This window comes from Achroia grisella, unplaced genomic scaffold (assembly GCF_030625045.1).
Source record: "Achroia grisella isolate CSIRO2021 unplaced genomic scaffold, CSIRO_AGI_Agris_v1 utg770, whole genome shotgun sequence".
In the NCBI taxonomy this organism is placed as follows: domain Eukaryota; kingdom Metazoa; phylum Arthropoda; class Insecta; order Lepidoptera; family Pyralidae; genus Achroia; species Achroia grisella.
Window position 1 is genome coordinate 3,115,684 of NW_026713016.1, and position 24,681 is coordinate 3,140,364.

At 32.1% G+C, this 24,681-nt stretch overlaps 3 protein-coding genes across 3 annotated transcripts in view; 1 reads left to right on the top strand and 2 right to left on the bottom strand.

The window, feature by feature from the left end:
- The window catches only part of LOC131850502 (uncharacterized), an 85,491-nt gene extending 80,399 nt beyond the window's left edge, over positions 1 to 5,092 (bottom strand). The window contains exon 1 of the mRNA XM_059200740.1: positions 4,680 to 5,092. The gene's annotated coding sequence lies outside the window, so the exon portion shown is untranslated. The remainder of the gene's footprint in view (positions 1 to 4,679) is intronic.
- A 634-nt stretch (positions 5,093 to 5,726) lies between these two features.
- Positions 5,727 to 10,425, bottom strand: LOC131850515 (DNA excision repair protein ERCC-1). The gene is made up of 5 exons (XM_059200764.1): positions 10,301 to 10,425; positions 9,709 to 9,776; positions 8,339 to 8,533; positions 7,235 to 7,420; positions 5,727 to 6,062 (listed from the first exon to the last, which is right to left on the bottom strand). Exons 1-5 carry the CDS (start codon positions 10,416 to 10,418, stop codon positions 5,766 to 5,768), a joined length of 864 nt encoding a protein of 287 aa, XP_059056747.1. The 5' UTR covers positions 10,419 to 10,425; the 3' UTR covers positions 5,727 to 5,765.
- Positions 10,426 to 11,258: 833 nt separating this feature from the next.
- Positions 11,259 to 24,266, top strand: LOC131850521 (Fanconi anemia group M protein). The gene is made up of 18 exons (XM_059200770.1): positions 11,259 to 11,444; positions 12,109 to 12,241; positions 12,869 to 13,052; positions 13,245 to 13,510; positions 13,888 to 14,034; positions 14,655 to 14,779; positions 15,461 to 15,704; positions 15,989 to 16,097; positions 16,614 to 16,715; positions 17,084 to 17,285; positions 17,563 to 17,632; positions 18,525 to 18,728; positions 19,356 to 19,518; positions 19,952 to 20,137; positions 20,212 to 22,280; positions 22,383 to 22,564; positions 23,385 to 23,484; positions 23,561 to 24,266. The coding sequence occupies exons 1-18, from the start codon at positions 11,272 to 11,274 to the stop codon at positions 23,765 to 23,767; spliced, it is 4,866 nt and encodes a 1,621-aa protein (XP_059056753.1). The 5' UTR covers positions 11,259 to 11,271; the 3' UTR covers positions 23,768 to 24,266.
- Positions 24,267 to 24,681: the final 415 nt, after the last annotated feature.

Below are 24,681 nucleotides of genomic sequence, written 5' to 3' on the forward strand. Positions count from 1 at the left end.
TACATGGAGTGTTCGTGCTGGTCACTGAATGTAATTTGCAAATTCCAACTAACAAAAGCTGTTTGCAAATGAAAAGCTGTAATAACCCATTCAATGGAGAAAGATGCAGATTCATTGGTTTGACTGACAGCGTGCTGTGTTTAGTCACGCAAAAAATAAAGAGGAAACAATTGATGGAGATTTCAATTAAAATACCTTGGTTAGCCACAAATTGTTAAATTATATTGTTGTGTGCATTTATATACTTGATTAATTGTTATGGTGTGATTACCATCAATACGAATATTCATATGTACAAATTTCCGAGCCCTTCTTACTGTTAAATAGGTACGGAAATAATAGGTAAACAGAATCATGCACCCGATAAATACGGTATCTTTAAATAGCTAGTCGACCGAGTGATCCATAAAACATTGAGCTAGATTAAATTGAGCATGCAAATATGCAACATGACAAACTCGATATTATAATTGCAGTGGACTACAAGAGTAACTGTTTACAAATTGTACCATATGTATGTGGACAGCTTCAATTATCATTAGTTATGTGTAACGGTGGCGCGTCCGCAATGAAGGTATTTCGAACGGATTACTACGTCAAGTGGATATTTATTGGAAAAAAACAGTTCTTTTAATAATATACAGACCATATCTATAGCATAGAGTATGCATCCGCATATTTACATGGTTCTTGATTCAAATATATATTTTTTTCATGTCCGATGTTAATCATCGTCCTCGGAAATCTGGCACGATCATGTTGATCATTTATGAATTTTATATATCAGTTTTTCGTTTGAAGTACAATTTTCTATAGAATAATAGATTATATTATTTCTTATGTATGTACCAAAATATTTTATCATAGAATCGTATTTTTACAGTTGAACGCAAATCCTTATAGTTTCGCCATATGGTTTAGTTTTATCTCATAATATTACTAGTACCTAAATAACACATATGGCATAAAATATTAACAGCTATAGCTTATGAAATATTAAGTCTAAAATAAAAAATCATTATTTTGTCTTCTAACGTACAATTTTTGTATAGAGGAATAAAATATACTTTTTAAATCATAAATATATTCCAATACGATTTTGTAAACTTCGATGCCTAATATTTATTCTTACCAGTCTAATAAAATTTGATAGTCCATTGCCTAATTTATTAAGATATAGTAATTCTTTTTAGACCCAGTAAAAATAATGTTGTCCATTATATCAAAGACTGAAATACCAAACTAGACTGAATCTAACATATAACACTTTCGACTAACTTTTTAATTTTGTAATACCTAAACCTAACTGCAAAAACTAACATGCAATAACAATATATCAATTTGAAGGTTACTGTATATTACATTGATCTATTTACCAATTATTTCCTAATGCAATATTCGTAAGCAACTATTTCAAATAGTCGATGTTTCGCATCTGGTTATTATCATGAGTGTATGGCATAACAAGTAAAATAGTCGTCATTTACAACGACTGGCTATCAGCATGGTCTTAGCTAATGTGGAAGACACGAGGAAAAAAACGGCAATCCCACCTGGCTTGTGGCACGTGCCACATTCACCTGTTGTTAGCAGCAGTTTTAAATAAATAGGGTCTTCAGCGCAGCAGCCGAGCTGTAGAAACATGCTATTATTTTTTATCCATACTTATGTATATGACAGCGATTCTCAAAGTACGCGTTGCGGTGAACGAAATGGTGGATTGAGAGTCATTTCTTAAAACTGCATTACATACGTCGAAACTACATTATATGCACTATAAACATATGAAGAGTATATGTTGAATTTTAATATTTACAACAACTGTTGTTGTAAATATTATTACTTCTAAATATTTGTTTATAAATAAAATAATAGGTACCAAATTAATTTAAGAAATAACGAATATTGGACATTTAATTTCATGCTGAATTAGCTAGAAAGAAGTAGATACATATATGCAATGTTTTTATATATATACAACACGGGTGACGCCGCAGAAACAACTAGTCTTAGATTAAGGAATAAATACTAATTAAAAATGATTCTTTTTTTAAATAACTATCTAATCTATAAAACAATTTCTTTATTATATTTCATGTTAATTAATACACTATATTGATTAATGTGCTGTAAGAGTGCTATGCGTGCTTCGAATTGAAAAAGTTTGGGAACCTCTTTGATAATAGTGAAATTATAGCTGTATTATTTCGCTATCATCAAAGAGGTACCATGTAGAGTCGGCAAACTATTTAATAATAAGTAATAACATATTGTGTTGTATTTTAGGTTTAACGTTGTATGTATATCTTATGTCTTCATATACAAAAACCGTAGCTATTAGTACTAATAAGAAATACACATAACTAAAATTATAGGTAGTGTTGATGAAAAATTATATTGTATTATAATGAAGTAATATATATATATACCAGTAATATACAACATCCAATGGCAACAGTAGAGTATATTGTCGTTAATTACGAGTAGGAATCGGGTTCGAACTCATATAAACCAATTACAAACAACATTCCTCTGTAAATTAACTCTTAGTTTTTGGACTCGCAATAGGATTTGAACTCTCTGTTTTCTTTATCTCTGTCTCCACAGATTATTTAGAGAAACAAACAATTGATAAGCCCTTGATACTGCCATATATCTATCTTATTTTATGTATGCTATACATGTATATTGAATATACTATATTTGTGTATCTTACCATAATTAGATGGACCAACATTCAAACTTCCATAGTATAAATGTATATCCGAAAATTTACTTACCTTATTAACAAGTAATAAATTGAAGAAAATGTTAAAGAAATTTTAAAAAAGCATAATTGTAGCTTTTTAAAAATAAGTCAACAAACGTTGAATATTAGTCAGTTATAATAAAAAGCTTCTTCACAAACTGATAAGCTCTATGATATAATCACAATTCTATGGCTTTTGAATAAAATAAAACAATCCAATTACTTATCGGTGCCAATACTATGTAGGTGTCTTTTGACTAATTTAGAGGTCGTAAAGTTTACGACATCGTGAATACGATATACGAATTATCGACAGACGGGCATTTTGCATATAGTAGCAGAATCATGGTTTGGGCATGGCATGTACCTACATAATATTATCTTATCTGTGGTTTAGGCAATTTTTGCGTTAGGCTCCAAATTTATTTTACGGTTTTTTCTGTCAGTAGATGAAACGTCTATGTTGGCCTTATTCGTGAATGTAAGACTTCCTAAAGTTAAATATTCCTCTTTTGTTGCAGACTCTTTAAAAATCTCTACTTACATCATGATTAATAATTATATATAAATTCTACAGTTGTTGAAATATAACAAGTTATTTTGCCTATTTAGACTGTTTTGAAATCTCTACTTACGACCACTGATTAATAATTATACCACTGATATATAAGTTCTACGGATGTTGAAATATATATTTTTTATGCCTATTTAGCTTTTATTATTAAAACGTATTCATTTATAATTTATGCTATAGTTATTATTTACAATTGCACATACTGTTACCATTTCTACTAATTCTGTAACACATTATAAGCGTCAACACATTTTTTTCTTAATTATAAAAATAATGCATCGACCCTACGTTGACATGTAAGCATTTCTCATTAACAGAATCGGGGCATTGAACATTGAGAAACGAACATCTCATCCATAACTTTTTATAATGTTTTTTTTTTCTCATTTCATAGTACCGCTTCAAGTCTGCTATTATTATGTTTTAAAGCGTTAATTAGTTATAATTGCTCACATTAATTAGGATTTTAATAACGTAGCATAGAATGGCTATGTAGCTAAGTAAGTAGATGCCTAGTTTTTTAATAGTTGTCCATCAATTTAAATACGAATGATATCACTATTACTTAAGCCTCTGGCTCATATAGGCTTTTTGTATGTATCGACATTTAGGAATATATTTTCATATTTTTATACACGATTAGTGGCAAAGGGTATATCAACCCGAAAGGTACCTAGAATACTCACGGAACTGATCCACTTTCAATAAAAAACAAAGTGGAAATCTAAAAGAAGAATGAACTTTTCATCATTAAATTGATCACGTGGCGGTTCAGTTTGTATGAAGGTTGCAAATATATATAATAATAAAAATATATAATTTACTTCTTTAGGAGGATGTTCAGTTTCATGAGTGTGTATATAAAATATACTTATCGTCATAAAGTAAATAATGTTTTATTATTAATAAAACCACGTGTCGTTTTTTTTACATAGAATAGATAAAATGCAACATGTTTGCTTTTATCGAAAACTGTTTATAGAAACTGATTTAACATCCCTGCTATTAAATCTTGCAGAAAATAATACAGAACTATATTTTGTAGCGTAGTGATTCATGGGCAGAATTTCAGAACGGCATAGATATAATATACCTACTGCTACTTCTAAGTTAAATAAGGAAGTTATTACACTACTAACTAATACTACTAATACTCTAAATCTAAATAATAATGAAAGTTATTCCTATTATACACAATATCTTAAAATTTTATAATGTTGTTAGTTAATACATATTTAAGTAATTCATAATGTTACTATTATAAGTTTATGATAATATACCTAAAATTTATATTTTATTTCATAAATTGCCTATAAAACAGAATAAAAGTATAAAAAGCATCTACGGTAGACTCACCATAACTAGCTCCCAACAGATTTTTTTTTTCTTTTCCTATTTAATAAAAACGGTCCACACAACACCTCTTTGTTTTTTTGTTCACACCTATTGTATCCTTAGTTTATACTGAAATCCACAACACAGTTTAAAATCACAAATTTAAGTCACTCAAAATAACGTCATAATATTAATTAAAATACAGTAATGTAATTATTTTTTATTAACACAATCCAATCAAAGTAAAAGTGTTTATTAAGTAATGTAACAATCACGAAACAAATGTGCTAAAATAATAATAACGAAAATAGAGCAGAATGAATTAAGTTCCCATTAACTTCAATATTTTAAGAAAAAAAAATCCCGCCTAAACTTTTTTTTAGCGCTACAGAATAAAAACAGCTATAGAGCGGCGCGCGTCTAACCGCGAGGAAAGCCGGTTGAGCGCTGGTCGCCGTTGATTGTTTTGTTTTGAACCCCGTGCGACGCACGCTGTAGTCCTGCAGCCGTGGTTAAAGCAAGCCTCCTCGGATTAGACGCGCCACGCCATAAAAAACGGCTTTCAGGTAGAAATATGGATCGTTTATCATTGAAAATTATACAAATTTATAGTAGTAAAAATATATAAGTAGAGTTCTCATTTCTTTAAAACATTATATACGCACATAGGTTCTATCTACGTATACAAATATATCGTAGAACAGATCTATGTTATCTAAATCTAGTTAGAGTTGTTAACAAATAACAATATTGACTTCTATGGCTTTATAATTAGGTACTCAGCTGGTTAATTAATCGAATACCATTTCTTTGTGCTAGTTCAACGTACCTATTAGTATAATCCAAAAAAAGTATCGCTACATATGTACCCAATAATGATGTATAAAATGTACATATAAGTAGGTGTAATATGTGAATCTTAATAAAACGATTTTATTTCAGACATTTAAGATGTAATTAAAAAATAATAACAAAAATAATAATATTTCTACCAAAATATATAAACAAATAAATAGGAATTAATAACAGATACATTCTACTACCACAGATAACATAATATTACATACTACTACTAAGAAATACTGTATTATTTAACTACGAAGTATATTATTCATTCTGTACTTGCTTCTCAAGTGTTGCTATATCCGCTTCGCTGATTTCTTCATCAAACTCCTCAGTTGCGCTTTTTGTCTCAATATCCTTGTTTAAAATATCTCTTTTCTTTAAAAATGTTTGATGTAATCCCTTGTAGAGTTTTTTTGCTTTAGTTGCACCTATTCCTGGACATTCGGCAAGTCTTTGTTCTGATACCTGTATGAGGTTCTCTAACGTGCCAAATGTTGTTATCAATGTCATTGCGTCTGTTTTATTTACTGGCTTGATTGATGAGAGAGCGTTAATTATCTGAAAACCCAAACGTCTATTAAAAATGCATCCTCTTTTTTATACAATACAGTGGACAAACGAGCTTGCGGCTCACCCGATGGTACCTAAGTGATTACCGCCGCCCATGAGCAACCGCAACACCAGGGGAAATGCAAGTGCCGGCCTTTTAAGAGAAATAAGCTCTTTTCTTGAAAATTTAAATATCATATCGGGAATACGATTGCTGAATGGTGATTCCACAATGTGGTTGTGCGTGGCAAAAAGTGGATTTAGATTAAACGAACAAAAAGTAGATACAATACAACAGAACGTGAGTTAGAACATACGACGAGTTAAGTGCATTTTGCCAAAATATGCAGCGCTAAAACAAAGTACTTACAAACATTTTATTGAACTTAGAAACCTCTAATACTTTATGGGTCTATAAAGAACTTACAATGAAGATATGTTGATCGAATTAATTGTATAGGTAATCACATATAAGTTAATTATACAAGCAGGTGTATAAAAATGCAATTAAATTACCAGTTATATACTTCTTTATACAATTCTATTTGTTATAAAAAGACATGATATCGCATCTTAAGCTTAAGAGCTTAAGATGCGATATCATGTCTTTTAAGCATAACATACATAGAAAACACGATATAAGCAATCATATTAATGAATACAAATGTTTGCACCATGCGAGGAATCCAACCCGCGACCATCAGAAATAAAGTAGTGTGCTAAACTGCTAGACCACCGTGGCCGTCGAGGTATATTTTAACTAATTTGTTTTTTATGTAAATGGAATGCAAACAAAACTTACCACCCACCTGATAGTACGTAGTAACCGTCGCATAAACCGGGTACTTCATAAACTCTTATGACCGCCCATGGCGCACGTTACCATTTACATAAAAAGTTCCTGAATCGATCCTAGATCGAGTCACTTTAGGAAACTTGTTTGGTTCTAGTCTGGATCTGTTGTTTTGATTTCAGATGAAAGAAACTTATAACGGTTTCTTATAACACAGGGTATTCTATTATAGATTGAGGTAATAGTGTAAATACATATTTACCTGTCGGTGTACGTTCGAACGATTGCACGCATAATGAAACGCAAACACAGTCACACGGGTCTCTATCACACTGTACACATGCAAAGTGGGTGTTGGACTCTTTGGAAACTCTTTGGAACAACTGACCTTTTGGTGGGGGTCATTCTCAATTTTTTCCATAATCCTATCTGGTGGCTTGTTTTCATATATTTTGTAATTTTCTATAATCTTTGCAGCTTCCTCTGGACTCCACGCCAACATTAAGGTCATGTCTGTTAGAAGGCATATCCTTGTTAAATTCTTCAATGGAACGTGTGGATCTTTCAAATCTACCTGTATAACCAAAGAAGAATAACTTTACTAGAGGGAGACTTTGTACAAAGTTGGCTGCAAGGACATGTAGTCTGTAGGTATGCAGAGAAAGATCTGTATCGTTTATTCTGAAACCAGTTTCATTATGAGATCGGTTTGAGGAAATAACAAACCGAATCACTACATCAATGAATTAACTGGGTATGGTATTAAGAAAGGTCTTATGCATTAGCAATCTGGTATACGTTTGTTACAGGAAATTTTGTGATATCCATGGTGCTGTTCAAGTACGTAAGCAAAAGGATGCACTTTGCCCCAAGTACGTCATAATAAGCTAATGAGTATGTTTGACATTTTATGATACATTAATTTTACACATAAAATATAAAACGACCATTGCTGTTGTGCGTAAGCTACGCATTAGAAATAATCTTGGGCGGGCATTGTCACTATCATGTTTATTATTTTTTGTAGTGTAATTACCGTTAGCTGTGAGACAAGAGTCAGTTTAATAATAACGATTTAGTAAACAAAATAAAAAATTACTCTATCAAGATAAGTACTCTACTACCTATAAGGCTAGAAGTGTCGCTATTATAATACATGAAAAAAAACTTTGTGGACAACATATCCGTTCCTTGACGTTATAGTATATGTGCATAGTTCTCATACTCTTTTATGACCATAATTCTAATAATTTTACACGAATAACACCTATCACATAAAACATTGAAATGAAATCGGGTACAGGCAAGCTTATTGTACGCGCTGATTTACTTTAACATGTGAGTTCGTCTAAATAGTTCATGATACGACAAATTCGTGTTAGAGATGAGACATATTTCGAGATATCGAGGACATTTGCCGAACCTGAACAACGTAGTCGTAGAACATAGCTCATACAGCATTTATTTCAAATCATAGCTATTCGTATCTTACCTGTACAAGCAGCACACGGAGTTCGTACTTTTTGCCCAATTCCTTCAATCTATTATTAATATAATCTGGATTTAAGTTGTGATATCTTACTGATAGAAATAATAGGCATATTGTTTTACCAACTTCGTAATCTGGTATGATGTCATCATATTCCCAAGGGACACTTGTGATAAATTTTAAAAGTGGATTTCCCCGCTGAAAGGCGTATTTATGTCATTACTATATTCATTTGTTAATTCAACTCTTATAACTATTTTCACACTTAACACAATAACAAAAACTTTATACCCATTTTTACGAATATTGTACGGGCGGAGGAGTATGAAATTTCACACACTTACTAGTTTAAACAGAGAAGTGCAGTATGCTAATATTAACTAAAAATACATTAATTGAATATAAAAAAACATTATTTGACACACGTGCCCATAGAACGCTTCAAAATTATAATTTAAATTCGAATTTCGACCATTGGGCGACCATTTAGTTTTTATAATTCCTTAAAGTTATAAATAAAATCTCAGTGAATTTATTCTGAGAACAAGAAAGAGATCTATTTGCTCCGGCTGTATGATTCAATGTACCTACGTAGTGCCTTTAAGAGCGGCGCTTTGCCTAGTAAGTGGGTGGCCCCGTGCGGCACAGGCAGCAGTTGCGGTCGACGACGACACCACACCGGGATGTAGAATTCCATACAACTTAACATTATTTATATATTAGTTTTTTTTATGAATGAATGAGGAGTGATGCATACTCCTTTGTAACGGTATATACGTGACCACCAGTGAAACATAATTAGTATGCGGATAAATACCGGTCATATAGTCCATCGTGATGAATTCACCAAGAACTAACCACAATGGTTTAATAATTCATCATGTCTTGTAAATATAGACATGATGAATTATTATAGTATTATAGTATTGTAAAGCAGAGAAGTTCAATGAATATGTGTATAAACTTAAATTATGAACTTTTGGATATTCATGTTTTTTATTCTAATTACCACTCATTATGAAAGCTGTCTCATTACAAGACGAACAAGCAGGGAACTTGCAAGTTGCTCTTTTACTAACTTTATAGTGGGAAATTGCATTTTTACAAAATAATATCATTCCATAATTTATTTCATGCCTACCAGTAGTAAACATTTACTAATCATCATGTTTGTCAAACATTATAAAAATATTTCTGTTGTCAACAGTATAGAAAAAATATTAAATAGTAATATTTTGTTCCAAATATTCATATTAATTCTTTTTGTTTGTAGGTACCACTTAGAGAATGTGTATTCTTTATAAGTGACAACCTTTACTGGAAGTCATTAAATTACAGGTGATAAATTAATATTTTTTATTTACAACACTTACCTGTTTTTGATTCACCAAAACACAATGTGTTTTAGATACAGCTGGTTTAGAAATTTCCTTGGAAGGTCCTAGAATAAAATTAATTAATTAACTTTATTATAATAGTATGTACTACTTAATGAGATCAATTAAAATTAAAAAGTTTAAGCACTGAACTGCAGATTTAAATGGGATAGCCCTTCTTAATTCTGCACATCATGTTCCATTATGCAAAGATAAGAAAGAAGGACACTTGACAAGGTGTCAAAGAATCTGTGGGGCAGTTAGTAGTAGTTAGTTCCCCAACTACACAACTGTCCCACAGGACCCACAGAAAGTGATCCCATTGCTAGCAATGTACCATGTCAGGTAGACCTCCAAGTGACTTCATGCTCATCCTATCATCCTCCATTGGTAACCAGTAAATGTAAACCGGTAGTGCAAGTGCAATTTTCCATTATTAACCATTAAAAATGTTAAAGGTATTGTTATTAACAGGGACTTAATAATACATTCAATACATAAAAGAAGCACTAATAGGATGTAACACTTTCTTCATTTTTATTTATTATAGATTTATTATATTCTATTACAAATAATTTTGTTTGAGTACCAGGTAATTCTGTTGTTGTCAGGGTGTTTGCAGCAACATCATTTTGTTTAATTTGTTTCGGAGGTGTTGGTTCGTCGATATTGGCTAGTAAGTCATCCAATCCGTCTTCTAAATCCATCTTGACGATTAGAATTATTATATATAAAACAATACTATCGCCTGCTACCTTAATACTAATACCATAAATACTTAATTTCAATAATACAAAATAGTAGCTGTAATTGAAATGTTAAAATATATTAATGTATGTGCATCTAAAATTCGGTTTAATGTATATAACTATTCGTTTGTATTTTGCTTGACAGTTTTAAACATCAGAACAACATAAAGATGGTGCCCGTAATTAATATTGTAATTGTTTTGTTTTGGACTTTCGCTAGAGATCGCATTTTATGCCATGTGTTACTTGACAATGACAGTTCATACTTCGTGCAAATGACATTGATAGTTAAAAGTAGCACTCTGTTCTTTGCCTTTCCATTACGGATAAATAAAACAAAAAAAAAAAGTAGCAGTCTGAACTTTTTATTTGATACGTTCTTAAATCATAAAAATATGTATAGTATTTACATCATTTAAATAATACTATTAACAATATTTTTAATTTTTTATACTTATCTACAATTGAGTTGAATACGATTGCAAATTGTAAGCAATGCATATATATCTTAACAAGATTTATACGATATTATTTATAATTGTTTTTACTAAATAGGAAACAATAAAAAGTTACTTTAGTTTTCGAGCGTCCAACAAATATATTGATAACCTAAAACTTTTAGTAGTGTTTTGTTATCATCTATAATTTGATTCCCTCGATAAGAAATATGAAAATAATTGCCTAACTACATAATACGCGCAGTAATTATTATCTAGCAATGTAGCATGGACAAATAAACTTCAAAATATAGCTACTGCTTTTGGAGGAATTGCCAGGTTAATTAAACTTTTGCATAAAATGTAAATATACTATGAATAATTTAGCTGATTCAAGTAAATCCACATATAATTTTGACGATGAAGATGAGCTGTTTAATGATTCCTCATTTCGGGCAAATTTTGATAATTCATCCTTTAGAGAAAATCCAACAACTTTTGATAATCGCGCGAAAAGTCCTCATAATACAAGCGAACTAAACGTTAGGTAAGTATTTACATACATTTTTTAACTGAACAATACTCCCTGTGATTTTTTTAGTGTATGATAATGGAATGACACACCTGCCTGCGCTAATGGTTGACGCTGGCGGGGCACGAGTGGAGGATGGTAGGATGAACATGAAGTCAGGTCAGTTAGCCCATCGTGATAAATTCACCTAGAATTTATCAAAATAGTTTCCAGGGGGAACCGGCTGGATGTCAACCTGACATTGCTAGCAATGGGATCATCCGTCCACATTACTAACAAACCCCTTCTACAGGGAGCAGAGGCCCTGTGATTATAATTGTGTTTTTTATAAGCATACTAATTATTATATATTTTATTTGTTATTATCATTAGATGAATATTAGAGTTGATGTTTAAGACTTCAAACACTTTGAATTGAGTTAATTTAGTAAATTAAAAGTGCTTCAAAGATTTTTCATATCTATTTATACATATATATACAACTAAAATAGAACTCTCATTACATTATTCATAAATTGAATAATATATGAATAATATATTTCCTTCCTTTTTCAGAATTCCGAAAGAATATAATACCATTTACAATGACCAATTTGCCATTAATTAATCATTGAATTAATTGTTTATATTTTTTTATTGCTACATTGTTGTTTTAATTCGCTAACTTTTTTATTTTTAGTGCACTTTGTTGCGATGAGGAACTTAATGGATATGACAAGCTCACAGGCAAGACATGGATATACCCCACCAATTATCCTGTTAGAAATTACCAGTTCAATATTATTAAAGCTGCCATTTTACAAAATACTCTTGTAAGTTGTCTAATGTTTTTATTATTTGAAAGTATTATTTACTTTTCATATAATTTCATATCACATTATCAATTTTAACTGTTAACATTTCATATATCTTTATCACTGGTTTCCATAACTGACAAATACACCAGGTATTCAGTTAGTTCTTATATTATAGAATTTATAATTTTAGTTATTATTATGTTCATGATATACTCATATGTGAATAATGATTCACATACAAAAATTCCAAACAAAAGCTGTATTGCCAATGTGTTAAGTTTCCTATAAGTATTATGAATGGACGTTTTGTGCCACTGCTAACTTCACATCCAGTATTCAAAGTCCTATTAATTAGAGGACACCTAAGAAGTTCTTGAATTTTGGGTTATCATTTTTTAGTGTCTGAATATTTTTTAGTAGTCACATATTGAATTATTTCATTTTGAGGGATTAATTATGAAAAAATGCTTTATATAAATTTAATAATACATTAATATTCTGGATCCTTACATGAATGAACAAACTCCTCCTAGTTTTGAAAGATATACAATGCCTAACATTGGATATCTGTCAAAACTAGAAGGAAAACATAAAATATAGATAAATTGCAAGGTAGTCCTAATATTCTATTTCAAATTACAGGTGAGTCTACCAACAGGGTTGGGAAAGACATTCATAGCAGCTGTAATTATGTACAACTTCTACAGGTGGTATCCACTTGGGAAGATCATATTCACAGCTCCGACCAGACCTCTTGTTGCTCAACAGATAGATGCATGCTATAACATCATTGCTATTCCTCCTAATGATACTATAGAGATGACAGGTAAATTGTATCAGATTGTTCTTACTTTTAACATATGTGAAAGCATAAATAACTTTAATTATTTTTGTTTATTTATAAATATTATGATAATTAAAATTATGTTATGCAAGTATTACAAATTTTCGTTTTATTGTCTTAATATCTGTCACGAATTTTATTGTAATAAGATTATTTTTACCTATTTCTTATCAGGACATATGCAAGTAAATACAAGAAAAATACACTGGCAAAATAAAAGGGTGTTTTTTGCTACACCACAAGTTATTTACAATGATATCAAGTCTGGAATATGCCCTGGGGATAAAATTCGATGCCTTGTCATTGATGAAGCGCACAAAGCAAGGGGGAATTATGCTTATTGCCAGATAGTGTCCACACTCACTGATATGGGACACAGGACATACAGAATGCTGGCTTTGTCCGCCACGCCAGGTAGCAGAGTGGATGATGTAGTTAATGTGAGTACTTTATGTATATTAGTTTTTTATAAATCCTAATCATAATAAAATATATATGTGTTTAATAATACCTATTAAAAATAATGCACTATCTATATTTCTGTTCATTTTCGTCCATTTTAATTGATTGTAATGATTAAAAATCTGTAATATTGTCTCAAATATAAATTTGAGCCAATACATTCTCTACATTAGCATGGCATTCTTTACCAACTGACAATGGGAAGGAAAGGGACAACAGGACAATTTCTATCAGTTATTTTTATTATTTTATATCATTGTATGCTAGGATACGACGAATAGGATAGGACTATCTAGGCTAGGATGCTTTTACTATGAAAATTTTATTAAAAATAAAACATTCCAATCTTATATAGGTGGTGAAGAATCTCCACATAGCGCACCTGGAGTTAAGATCTGAGAACTGTATAGATGTGGCCCCGTATAGCCACTCCCGCAAAATAAACACTGTTGTTATCAATCTTGGACCACAATTATCTCACCTACGTCAACAATATATTGAGGTATAGTAACATACAATTTGTATTTTTTTACACTTCCTATGCTATTATAATTAGTAATGGAAACCTGTAACATTCCTAGCAATTTACTTAATCTGGTTGACTTTTTTCCACTAGTTTATGACTATTTTCCAGTATATTCAACATGATATAGTAATATATTTTATGACTTGTATTTATCCTATCCATTAAAAATGAATCTTGCAGGCCTGATCTTCTGGTTAAAATTCAGGCTTAAATCTTATTTTAGAAAGCTGTAGCCAATTAAAGAAATATATATTGACCTCAGTTATCCACAGTGATAATAATTTTAAGATTATGTGTGATAATAATAGAGAATAAAGAATCACAACTGTGTGTTTTGTAACTGAACCACCTTCCTTTTCTACTAAGGAGCAAATAATAAAATGTGAAATTGCCAATATTAAAATAATGAATTACGTCCAAACTGGACTTATAACATTTCAAAAACTCAAGTTTTTCAGATATTATACACTCTCCAACAATTTGTGTATACAATATATATACACAAATTATTGCGGATCGGCAACCAAGGTATTATTAATAAGTAAGCAATACAATTGGAGTTGTAACTCTGTGATAATAGCTGTTTTAATTTACAGATTATAGATGGATATGCTCGTAGATTGAAGCAACTCAATATACTCTCTCAAAATTTTGGCAACATGTCTAAAGGTAGAGTAGTTATGCTGTATAAAGAATATCAAAGCAAGGAACGAGGCCAAAGGTAGGTTATCAGGATTGTGTTTTGTTATTACGTAGTTAGAGCTTTTGTTTCAATTTATATTTAATATTTATTAATTTAAGAATTAATTGAACTTAACTTTGTAAAAAAACACTGTGTATAGGTGAGACTAAGGTACCCATTTCAGCTGCTATGGCGCTTGCTTTCTTTCTTCTATTTCGTTAAGGAGAGAGATCAGGCATTAAAGCTACAGGATTAGTACATGGCACCACATGAGTCATGTATGTGGTAACAATAATTCTTACTATTACTTGCCCTCAGTTACGCCGTCAGCTTGTTAGCCATTCCTTAAAAAAGTACTTTGTTATTATTTTCTGTCAATATTTTTAACTACAGTCAAAAATAATTACTAATAACTACATTATTAAGAATGGTGTTTAATAAGGTACAAAGATTCTATACCACTATTATTAATAATGTAAACAAAAATATTTTTGACAACAGTGTACTCTTTTATATTTTTTTTTCTTATTTTAATGGCAAACATAGGGCGCACCTGATGGCAAGTAAAAGTAAAAGTAATCGTCACCTACATATGAGTACTTAATTCGAATTACATGGATGGCGCAGCACCATACGTAGTTGTAATTACCTGTAGATACTGCTTTCTATCAGTATTGGATCCGTTTGCCACTGCCAAGAATAATTATAATAATATTTTAGGCATCCGCAACACAACAACATCATGAAAGACTTCACACTACTAATCACTCTGTACCACGGTCTGGAGTTACTCATCAAACACGGTTCTAGAGTGTTCTTAAACTTTTTCGATGAACACCCAGAGAAGTCGTGGATGCAGAACGACGATCGCCTCACGATGCTACTCGAGAGACTACGGGACGATCTTGGGGTCAATCCATTGTCATTAGACAGAAGTATATTACCTGATGGGACAATACCTGAGGTAAAATATATGTTACGTCTCACTAATATGTTATTATCAAATAACTGTATTTATTTAAAATTAAGACAGTAAGAAGACATTTATAACAAATACACAAACGCGAAAAACCTTTAAATTACGAATTTATATACTTTTTGGCTATAGGATTTTAAAATTTTAGTGACAAATTAGTATGTTAATGTTCTCATGTGTATCAGTTTTTAATACTCATTTACATATATATCATGTCGAGTTTACTAATTTTACAGTAAACACCTTTTGATGATCACATATTTCGATTTCAGTTACCAAAGAACTTATGCTTCGGACATCCCAAATTTGACAAGTTGAAAGAAATAATGATAGAACACTTCACTAAAGCCAAACAAAATGGACATGATACTAGGGCTATAGGTATGGTTGATGTCTTATATTACTATTACTACTACTTTGCACACTATCTTGCTCCATTGCTAGTAATGTACCCATTTCATTGATTTCAGCCGATTCCCCAACCGCCACTCATAAAAATGAACAAAGTAAATACTTTTTTGGTAGTGGGGGGATTGTTAGCTATGGAAATTAGTGATTCCATTGTTAGCTATGTCAGGTCAGCCTTCGCATGGAAACCATCGGGATCAATAAAAAACAAAATTGTCACGTTGGGCTAACTGACCTGACCTCATACTCATATTATTATCCTCCGTCACATACAGGCATTATTCCATTATCATCCTGTACCAAAAAACACCTCTTTTAATACTACATATTTATAATCAGAGGGCGAGATTTCCCACAGGGCTTTTATTGTTTATTAGGTATAAGTAAATAACACCCCTTTTTAATGTTATTTATTTATAATCAGAGATTATGTATGACTACATAGTTTCGATTTTACCGTTTTAATAATAATTATGTTTATTGTTCCAGTTTTCTGTGAATATCGAGAAAGTGTGAATTTAGTACACTGTTTATTACTGCAGTGTCGGCCGCTCATTGTGCCTCAGATGTTCGTGGGACAAGGTTCATCTGGTTAGTATGGCAGTTGTATACACTGTTTTTTATGTGAATGGTAAGGGTATCCATCGCTGAACTTTATCATATGATGCCCGTAATATTGTAGTGTAGTATCCACATACCTAAAACTACAAAACAAATCTTCATTGTCTTAATTGACAGCATCGGTAAATATAATTAGTTGTGCTCTTCTATTTTTCCGTAATAGCGGCGTCGGGGTCATCAATTTAGGGTTTACCCGGGTGTACATGTATCATACATATAAACCTTCCTCTTGAATCACTCTATCTATTAAAAACCGCTTCAAAATCCGTTGCGTAGTTTTAAAGATTTAAGCATACATAGGGACGGACAGACGGATGTAAGATTTGCCTTGTGAACAGGTAAGGAAGTCGCAAACAATGCGGGCGTAGGCGGCGGCGTGTCGCAGCGACAACAGTTGCGCGTGATGCGAGCGTTCGTGGCGGGCGCCTGCAACGCGCTCGTGGCCACCTGCGTCGCAGAGGAGGGACTCGACGTCGGCTCCGTAGACCTCATCCTCTGCTTCGACATATCCTCGCGGTCACCCGTCCGGCTCGTGCAGCGGTATGTTATTTTTAATACTACGGTGGTGGCAAAAATATTACGGCCCATTTAACATCGTAACGGTTACCGTAAACTATGAACCCCTGAAACGATTGAGGTGTGAGGTACCCAGGCCCATCTCCTAAGAGTCATAACGAATGCGTTATTTCCATTCGAATAACCCGACTACTTACCGACTGTATATCAACGAACGAATAAAAACATTTTATACAAATCATGTTTATATATAATAAACATGATTTGTTTAAAATGTTTGTATTGTCTATGTTTAAATTAGGTGCGGACGAACAGGAAGAGAGCGCGGTGGACAAGTGTATATTCTAGTCACTGAGGGAAGAGAACATCAGGTGAGAATTAAATACAGATAATATTAATAATAGTCTAGATGAAAAACATTGCGTTTTATTAGTGCGCTTGCATCTACTAATACGTTAACAAACGAACATTTTTATGGAACATAAATAGTCATTTAATTATTATGAATGATTAATATTTTCGCGATAATTTCTATCAGCATTACAATGTTCGGGATGATTTTTATCGAAATTAGAGAGAATCCGTAAATTACGTCACATATTGAGGGGGAGGGAGGGGCTGGCAAAGTGTGACAATCAGTAACAAGGGGTGGGGTGTCCTAAGTTTCTTGTCGTTACATTTCAAAATCTAAGTGTTAAAAGACTTTTGAACTGTTATCGAAAAATACTTTAAAATATTTCCATATCATCTGCTTTTATACAGTTTTAATATTGAATCGCAAAACGTGACCTCACTGTGGGTAGATTGGTAATTTTTTTATACTACGTAGTTGGCAAACAAGCATACGACCCATTTGATTAATGGGTTAGTTAATTGGGATAATTAAATGGTTACCTGGAGCCTTTGGACGCCTGAAACACCAGGGGTGTCACGTCCCGTTGCCGGCCGTTAATAACCATATATCTTCCTTGGAAAACCTCATGCTGTAGAGAATTAGTTGTAATGAGATTAGAAATAAAGCAAATAGCTCAGCATAGTTGTTTTATTGATCTCTCCTATATACGAACATACATAACATGGCGCAGTCGGTCAAAAACAATATTAAGTTTGTTACTCTGGGGTCTTATTGTTATGAGCTGACAACGACGGGAAGAGTGGTCAAAAAATCATTACATTTGTGTGACATATTTATGGATGGCTCTTTATCATTCTAACCTCAATCTGCATTATATGATTTGGTGTGTAATGAATGTATAACTTTAGACATTGATAGATTGCATGCGACAAAGAGACGGGCTCAACACGAAGATATTACAGTCTAAAGAAGTGGAGAACAGCTTATACAAGAACAACCCCCGAATGATCCCGAGAGACTTCACGCCGCAGTGCCAAAAGATGTTCATCACAGTCGCAAAAAAGAACGACCCGAAAGATAAAAACAAAGATGCGATCGAGAAATCAAAAAAGGTCAGTCATATTATCTTTTCAGTGGTGTATTAATAAATTGATTAGTCAAATAGCGCTGTGGCTGAGTGGTTACTGTCCCGATTTATGCTGACAAGTCAAAAGTTCAAATTTCGCAAAAACCAAAAAAGGAAACATTCAATTTATATTTCTGACTCTACGATATTGGAAATGCGGATGACAAACTGATTGTATCCCAGAAATGGTAAAAGGCTTATTGTCGATACGTTGGAATCTAATTTACGTTGGGATATATGGGGATTTTAATTGCTGGCTTTCACACTACGCCAGCATTAGACAATGCTTCTGATCGGAGGGAAAGGGATTGTTAGTCATGTGGTGTGTTGACCTCATTATCAAGCAATGTACCGTGCATACCACGCAGTTCCCCTTGGAAAGCATCATAATAAATGTTATATTGGGCTAACTGATCGGAATTCATGTTCATGCTATTATCCTCCATTAGTGCCCCGCCAGCGTGTACCGTTAGATCAGGCGGGTGCATCATTCAACCATAGCGCTTAAAAATAAATGCTTCTGATTTAGTACAATAGTTGTAAAGGTATGTTATTACTATAAATCAATATATTTACTTACTATTTAAACGAATATATAAATATCTGATTGTAGGGTCAAAAAGACCTTCGCAGTATGCTGTTAGGGGCGTCATCTTCTGTCAGTTCCAGTACATCTAATATGATCACCAAAGAAGAGTTCAATGAACAGTATCCAGATGGTTACTGTGATACGTCGTTACTAGCTGAACATAAAGAATATTGGACTATGAACAAAGGTAGAGATTGCTTACTGTACGAAAATCTTCAAAAGACTACTCTTACCATACTATAAACAACACAGTCTACATCCTAGCTGCCATTGGGAGTCACGGGATTACATTACCATTCTATCGCGATTCTATCGCACACTGCCTTACCTAGTTGCGTGTTCGATTCCCCTTATGGTACACATATTTGTATTCTAACTTGTCCTTTTATCTCAGGACAACTCCTACAAAGCCTTTATGGCTTTGTAGGAGTTGTCCTAATATATTATTATTATTAATGACCATAGAAACTTATTACTGCTCATTTACTTAATATATTACTCCATCTGACAATAAAATTTGAAATCTATTTTCTGCAAATGACCATGTCTACAGTTGCAATGTAATGTATTAAATTAAACAATTTAGATCTTATTATTGTTAATTGCCTTTTGTATTATAGATCAAATAAACAAGGAAGTTAGGGACAAAGAGAAAGATTTAAAACTTCACACTTGGCTCGAGTGGCAGAGAACCTTACAGAAGACTATTAATATTGAACATTCGAAGGACAGTGAAATCCTAGCATCTCTTCTTCAATACAGCGATGCAAGAAGATTTGAATTGCCACCTTCAACTCAAAATCCAAGTAATTGTAATAATTATTTGTACTGTTAAATAGTATTTTAAGAATCATATTAAAATAGTATTTTATCATTACAGACTTTTATACACAGGACACGGTCAACCAAAATGTCATGATGCCATCGCCAGCTAAATTGAGACAAATTAAGAAAAAAACGAAAAATGTTTCTATAAAATCGCCGTGCAAAAAAGATGGTGATATAAGAGCTCTTTTCAGTACCGCAACTAAATCAACTAAGAGTTATACTAAACTAATAAACGACCTAGGAATTCAGAATCATGAAAATCTCCCTACGCATCTAATTAATTTATTAGTCGATTTGAGTTTAGATAACACAAGCAATACTAAAGAGTGTTATATGTGTCTTAGTATGTGTAATTGTAATATTATAAAAGAGATTAAAACACATAGGAGAAAGCCAGCCATTTCATTAGGATTTTTGACAGACACTAAATTTCCCGACCTAGAATTGATAGATGACATTAATGCAAACTCCCTGTTGGAATATAGGAAAAAAGCCGACAAAAGTAAAGAAACAATTGATCCCTTTAATAATGATGACAAAAAGATCATAAATAATTTTGATTTGGAATTAGATTTTAGTTTACAAGATCCATGCGAGCCTAGCACAGTAACAATTACACCAGAAATGTTTATTAGTAAATCAGAATCGCATAATAATTGTAATTTTGAACAGAATATTATTTTAAAATCTACACATGTAATATCACCAGAAAATAGTAATAAAATTCTAGATAACAACTTCGAAATTGGAGATCTTGAAGATATATTTGCTGATAGCCCCGAAGATATTGAAATTAAAATACACGATGAAAGGAATCAAAATCGTGATAGCGACAATAAATCGAAAGCCGAAGAAGTATTAAGCTTCTTCGGGCTTGATAGCGTTGAAGATATATTTGCAGATTCAGATAGCAGCGAAATTGAAATTGTCACAGTTAAAAAAAATGAAGACGAAGTGGCATATAATGAAAATGTCAAGGAAGTTCAAGGTACAACAATAGATGACCCTGGAAGTCCTTCTATTTTATCCGGTACATTAAGACTAACAGTCCCTACTTCGCCAATTCTTTGTAGTCAATCGAGTAAGTTTAACTTAAGTATTAAGAGAAACGCCAATGCAAAAGCACGTACTAGCCATAATAGGACTCAAGATGAAGACAATAAATGCCAATCAGTAAGGAAATTAAATCTATCGCCAAGTATAGTAGATACAAGCAACAAAAGCATGTATACCATTACACAACTTGTAGAAATGATAAATAAATCGGATAATGAACATTCTGTTATTTCTAAATCTGTAAGTGAATTGGAAAATCTTTCAAAGACAAATGAAATTAATAAGTCCCCTATACTTTTGACACAAGCCGATAGGAAAAAAAAATTGAATACGTCGAACATAAATTTATCATCTTCGTCACATAATGAGATTAAAGAAAGTCTTATAATATTAGATAGTGAAAGTGATTCTTCTGATACAATCGTGTATGATGCAGATGTCGGAACAAGTCAAAATTTACCTATAGTCAATAATGAAAGTAAGCTGAATGAAACTAATTTCTCTACTAGTAGTAAAAGGAAATTAGATTTCGAAAATGAAAATATTACAACTTCGTCACCATATTTTAACAAAAAACAAAAGCTCAATAATAATATTGGTAAACCAATGACATTGCAAGAAAAAGTATTAGCGTCTTTAACGTCGAATAAAATGGAAAATAATTACTTTTTTGAAAATAATAACAGTACCATTAATTTCGTGTTATCGCCACAGAAAGAAAATCAACATCCCCAAGAACCATTCAAAAAACCATCATTGTACAAAAGTGACGTCAGCAAAGATTATACTAAAAGAAACAATTTAGAAATGTTACAAATATTTAAACGTGACAAAAAAGTGAAAAGTCCTTTAGCTACATCTAATAGAATTGAAACTAATGGATTTACCCAATGGAAACACAAAAGAAGACTATCGTTTGATGACAGTGACGATGATTTCATTGACGACAAAAAGTGTAGTAAAAATGAAAAAACCGTAAATGATGAAGTTCGACGAATACCTGCAACTTGGAAACAAATGACCGGCGATGCAGTCAAACCTACAACTAATCATAAATTTAGAAAAGTGAGTTTTACAATTAGTTATACTCTATACTATATAATCTATGTATGTATACTAAATTAGATCTAGATGTCAAACTCAAAAAAATGTATTTTTTTTTTTCAGAAAAAGAAGAAACAAAGTGAATTTTTAGAGCTAGAAGCAGAGTTATCTGAGTGCAGCGCAGATAGCGGTGACGAACTTTCAGACGACAGCGCGGGCAGTATTGTCGATTTTATTTGCGACGACAATGCTGGCCACGACAACAATCACTCAGCTATGCACGCCCATTATTTGCAATCTGTTAGGCAAGTACTTAGATGCATAAGAATTTTGATTCTTCATGTCTCACAGAACATTTAGACCAATACAATTGAATATTAGTAAACCTGCGTGTGTGCCACAGCAATACAACACACATACTTGTATTAAACTTAATAAAATGTATATTATGTTTGGGAGTACAAGGAACATTTAGTTACTTGTAGAGTGGTATCGCGAATGTCACAAGATAACGTGATGTTATCATGATACCTATCCTACCACTCATGATATGCCATTCTGGAGGACGATGTCATGCCTTTTGTCCTATAATTTTAACTTTATGTTAAACTTCCTTTCAACTGAAACACAGCTTACAAAGCAAATAGTTTAGGGCTTAAATATGTAGGTGCAAAGGTTTATGCAGAAGACTTTTTACAAAGTCTACCTTGGTATAACTCTGTACACCTTAAGCTGAATAATAAATGCATCGACAAACTTTATAAGTCGCAAAGTAAATCATGCATAATTTGCCCGTACAATCTGTAATCCGCTTCAGATAATAATTACATTCCTGCACCACCACTCAACCGATATTTATATTGACATTTGCCGATGCGCAACATGTACTTCTCCTTACCCTTTTACCATAAGAAGAAAAGCTAATGCAATAGAAGTAGCAGCCGAAACAATTTGGTAGCATTAAAAAGGCTGAAAGGACATATTTTTTTACATTGTCTATGGTTTACTTTTTGTTTTTAGATATTACAATGCTGTCTGTGATATTCAATATGAAGATGTTGATAGCCTTTTTTTTATTTAGTTTTTTCGACGCTATTACATTGAATAATTGTTTATTTATTCTAGGAGTCCTGTGAAAGGAATGTTCAAAATACCGCATTTACCGAAAAAATATGACCAACAAGAAATATTTTCTCAATTTGTAGACGAAGATTCATATGAGATGGTATGATAGTTTCCAATTTCAACGCAATATCGCAATTGTTTTATATTTGATTTTATATGTTTCTTTCCGCTTTTAGGACAGTTTTTGTGTTGACTCGCATATTGGGCTAACTCAAGCCAATGAGATATCAGAATTAGAGGTGGCAGAGAACATTCTAGAGGCGAAAAGGAGAGCGAAAAAGTATCGCAAAATCATGACGCAGGACAACGGGGACAGTCCGGTAGTCGGACGTAAAAACAGACTTGCTAGACAAATACAAAGCGATTCTGAAGACAGCAGTTAACAAAATTATAGTTAGTCGTCGATGTCTAGCTGGTCTGGGCATCTAAACCTGTGATATTAATCATATTGTGTATACAGTCGGGTGCTCCATCGTTTAATATGTTAATATTTATTTGACAATAATAATGTAATAGATCTTAGAATTTAATTTATTTAAAATGTATACTGATAATAATATTTCATCGATCATGTATTGCGTAAAAGATAATATGATTATGTACAAAATAACACAGTGCCATTATTGGTAATTTGTCATTTATTATTCCCAAAACATTCAATACATGTTAATTTTATTTCAAGGAACCATACAAATACAACAATGATTCATTATAAGTATGAATGTGATGATCTCTACAGGTATGAAGTTATGAACAATTGTATATAATATACCACATAAATGAATTGTCCATAGCTTCATATCCGTGGTATTTTTGTTAATGATATGTAAACTAAACCACAGTATAATTAACAGTAATTTGTTGGCATTTTTTAAAATAAAAATCTACTAAATAAAAATATACCTTTTAATTGTTTTTTTTTGTGCTAAAACAGTAAAAACTGTTTATTACAATGTTTAAAACACATTTCACACTTAAAAGATTGATGTGCTTAATACATTCAGAAATATTGGAAGATTAAAAGATTTATAGTAATTCTTTGTCATAATAATTTTGCATATTATCCAAAAATGCTACAACAAAGAATCACTGTCAGATTTATAATTCTGTCAGACACTACCAATACATATATCTTTCAGCTGACGAAACTACTAATGCTTACAGCATCTAAGAAAGTCGGCTAGCTCTATAAGACGAGTCCTAATGATCGAAACTTGGCTATTAAATGCAAATAATGTCTTAAATTGCTATTATGCTTTCACTAATCTTTGAGATTTTTAACATATCTAATGTATAC

Excerpts from the sequence above, each read along its gene's own strand:
- LOC131850521 (XM_059200770.1), top strand. The coding sequence starts at position 11,272 with ATGAATAATTTAGCTGATTCAAGTAAATCCACATATAATTTTGACGAT. Across the intron at positions 17,633-18,524 it reads CTGAGGGAAGAGAACATCAG|ACATTGATAGATTGCATGCG; the intron begins GTGAGAATTAAA and ends GTATAACTTTAG. Across the intron at positions 19,519-19,951 it reads ATATTGGACTATGAACAAAG|ATCAAATAAACAAGGAAGTT; the intron begins GTAGAGATTGCT and ends TTTGTATTATAG.
- LOC131850515 (XM_059200764.1), bottom strand. The coding sequence starts at position 10,418 with ATGGATTTAGAAGACGGATTGGATGACTTACTAGCCAATATCGACGAA. Across the intron at positions 9,777-10,300 it reads GACAACAACAGAATTACCTG|GACCTTCCAAGGAAATTTCT; the intron begins GTACTCAAACAA and ends ATTTTATTCTAG. Across the intron at positions 6,063-7,234 it reads AGAATGACCCCCACCAAAAG|ATAATTAACGCTCTCTCATC; the intron begins GTCAGTTGTTCC and ends TTGGGTTTTCAG.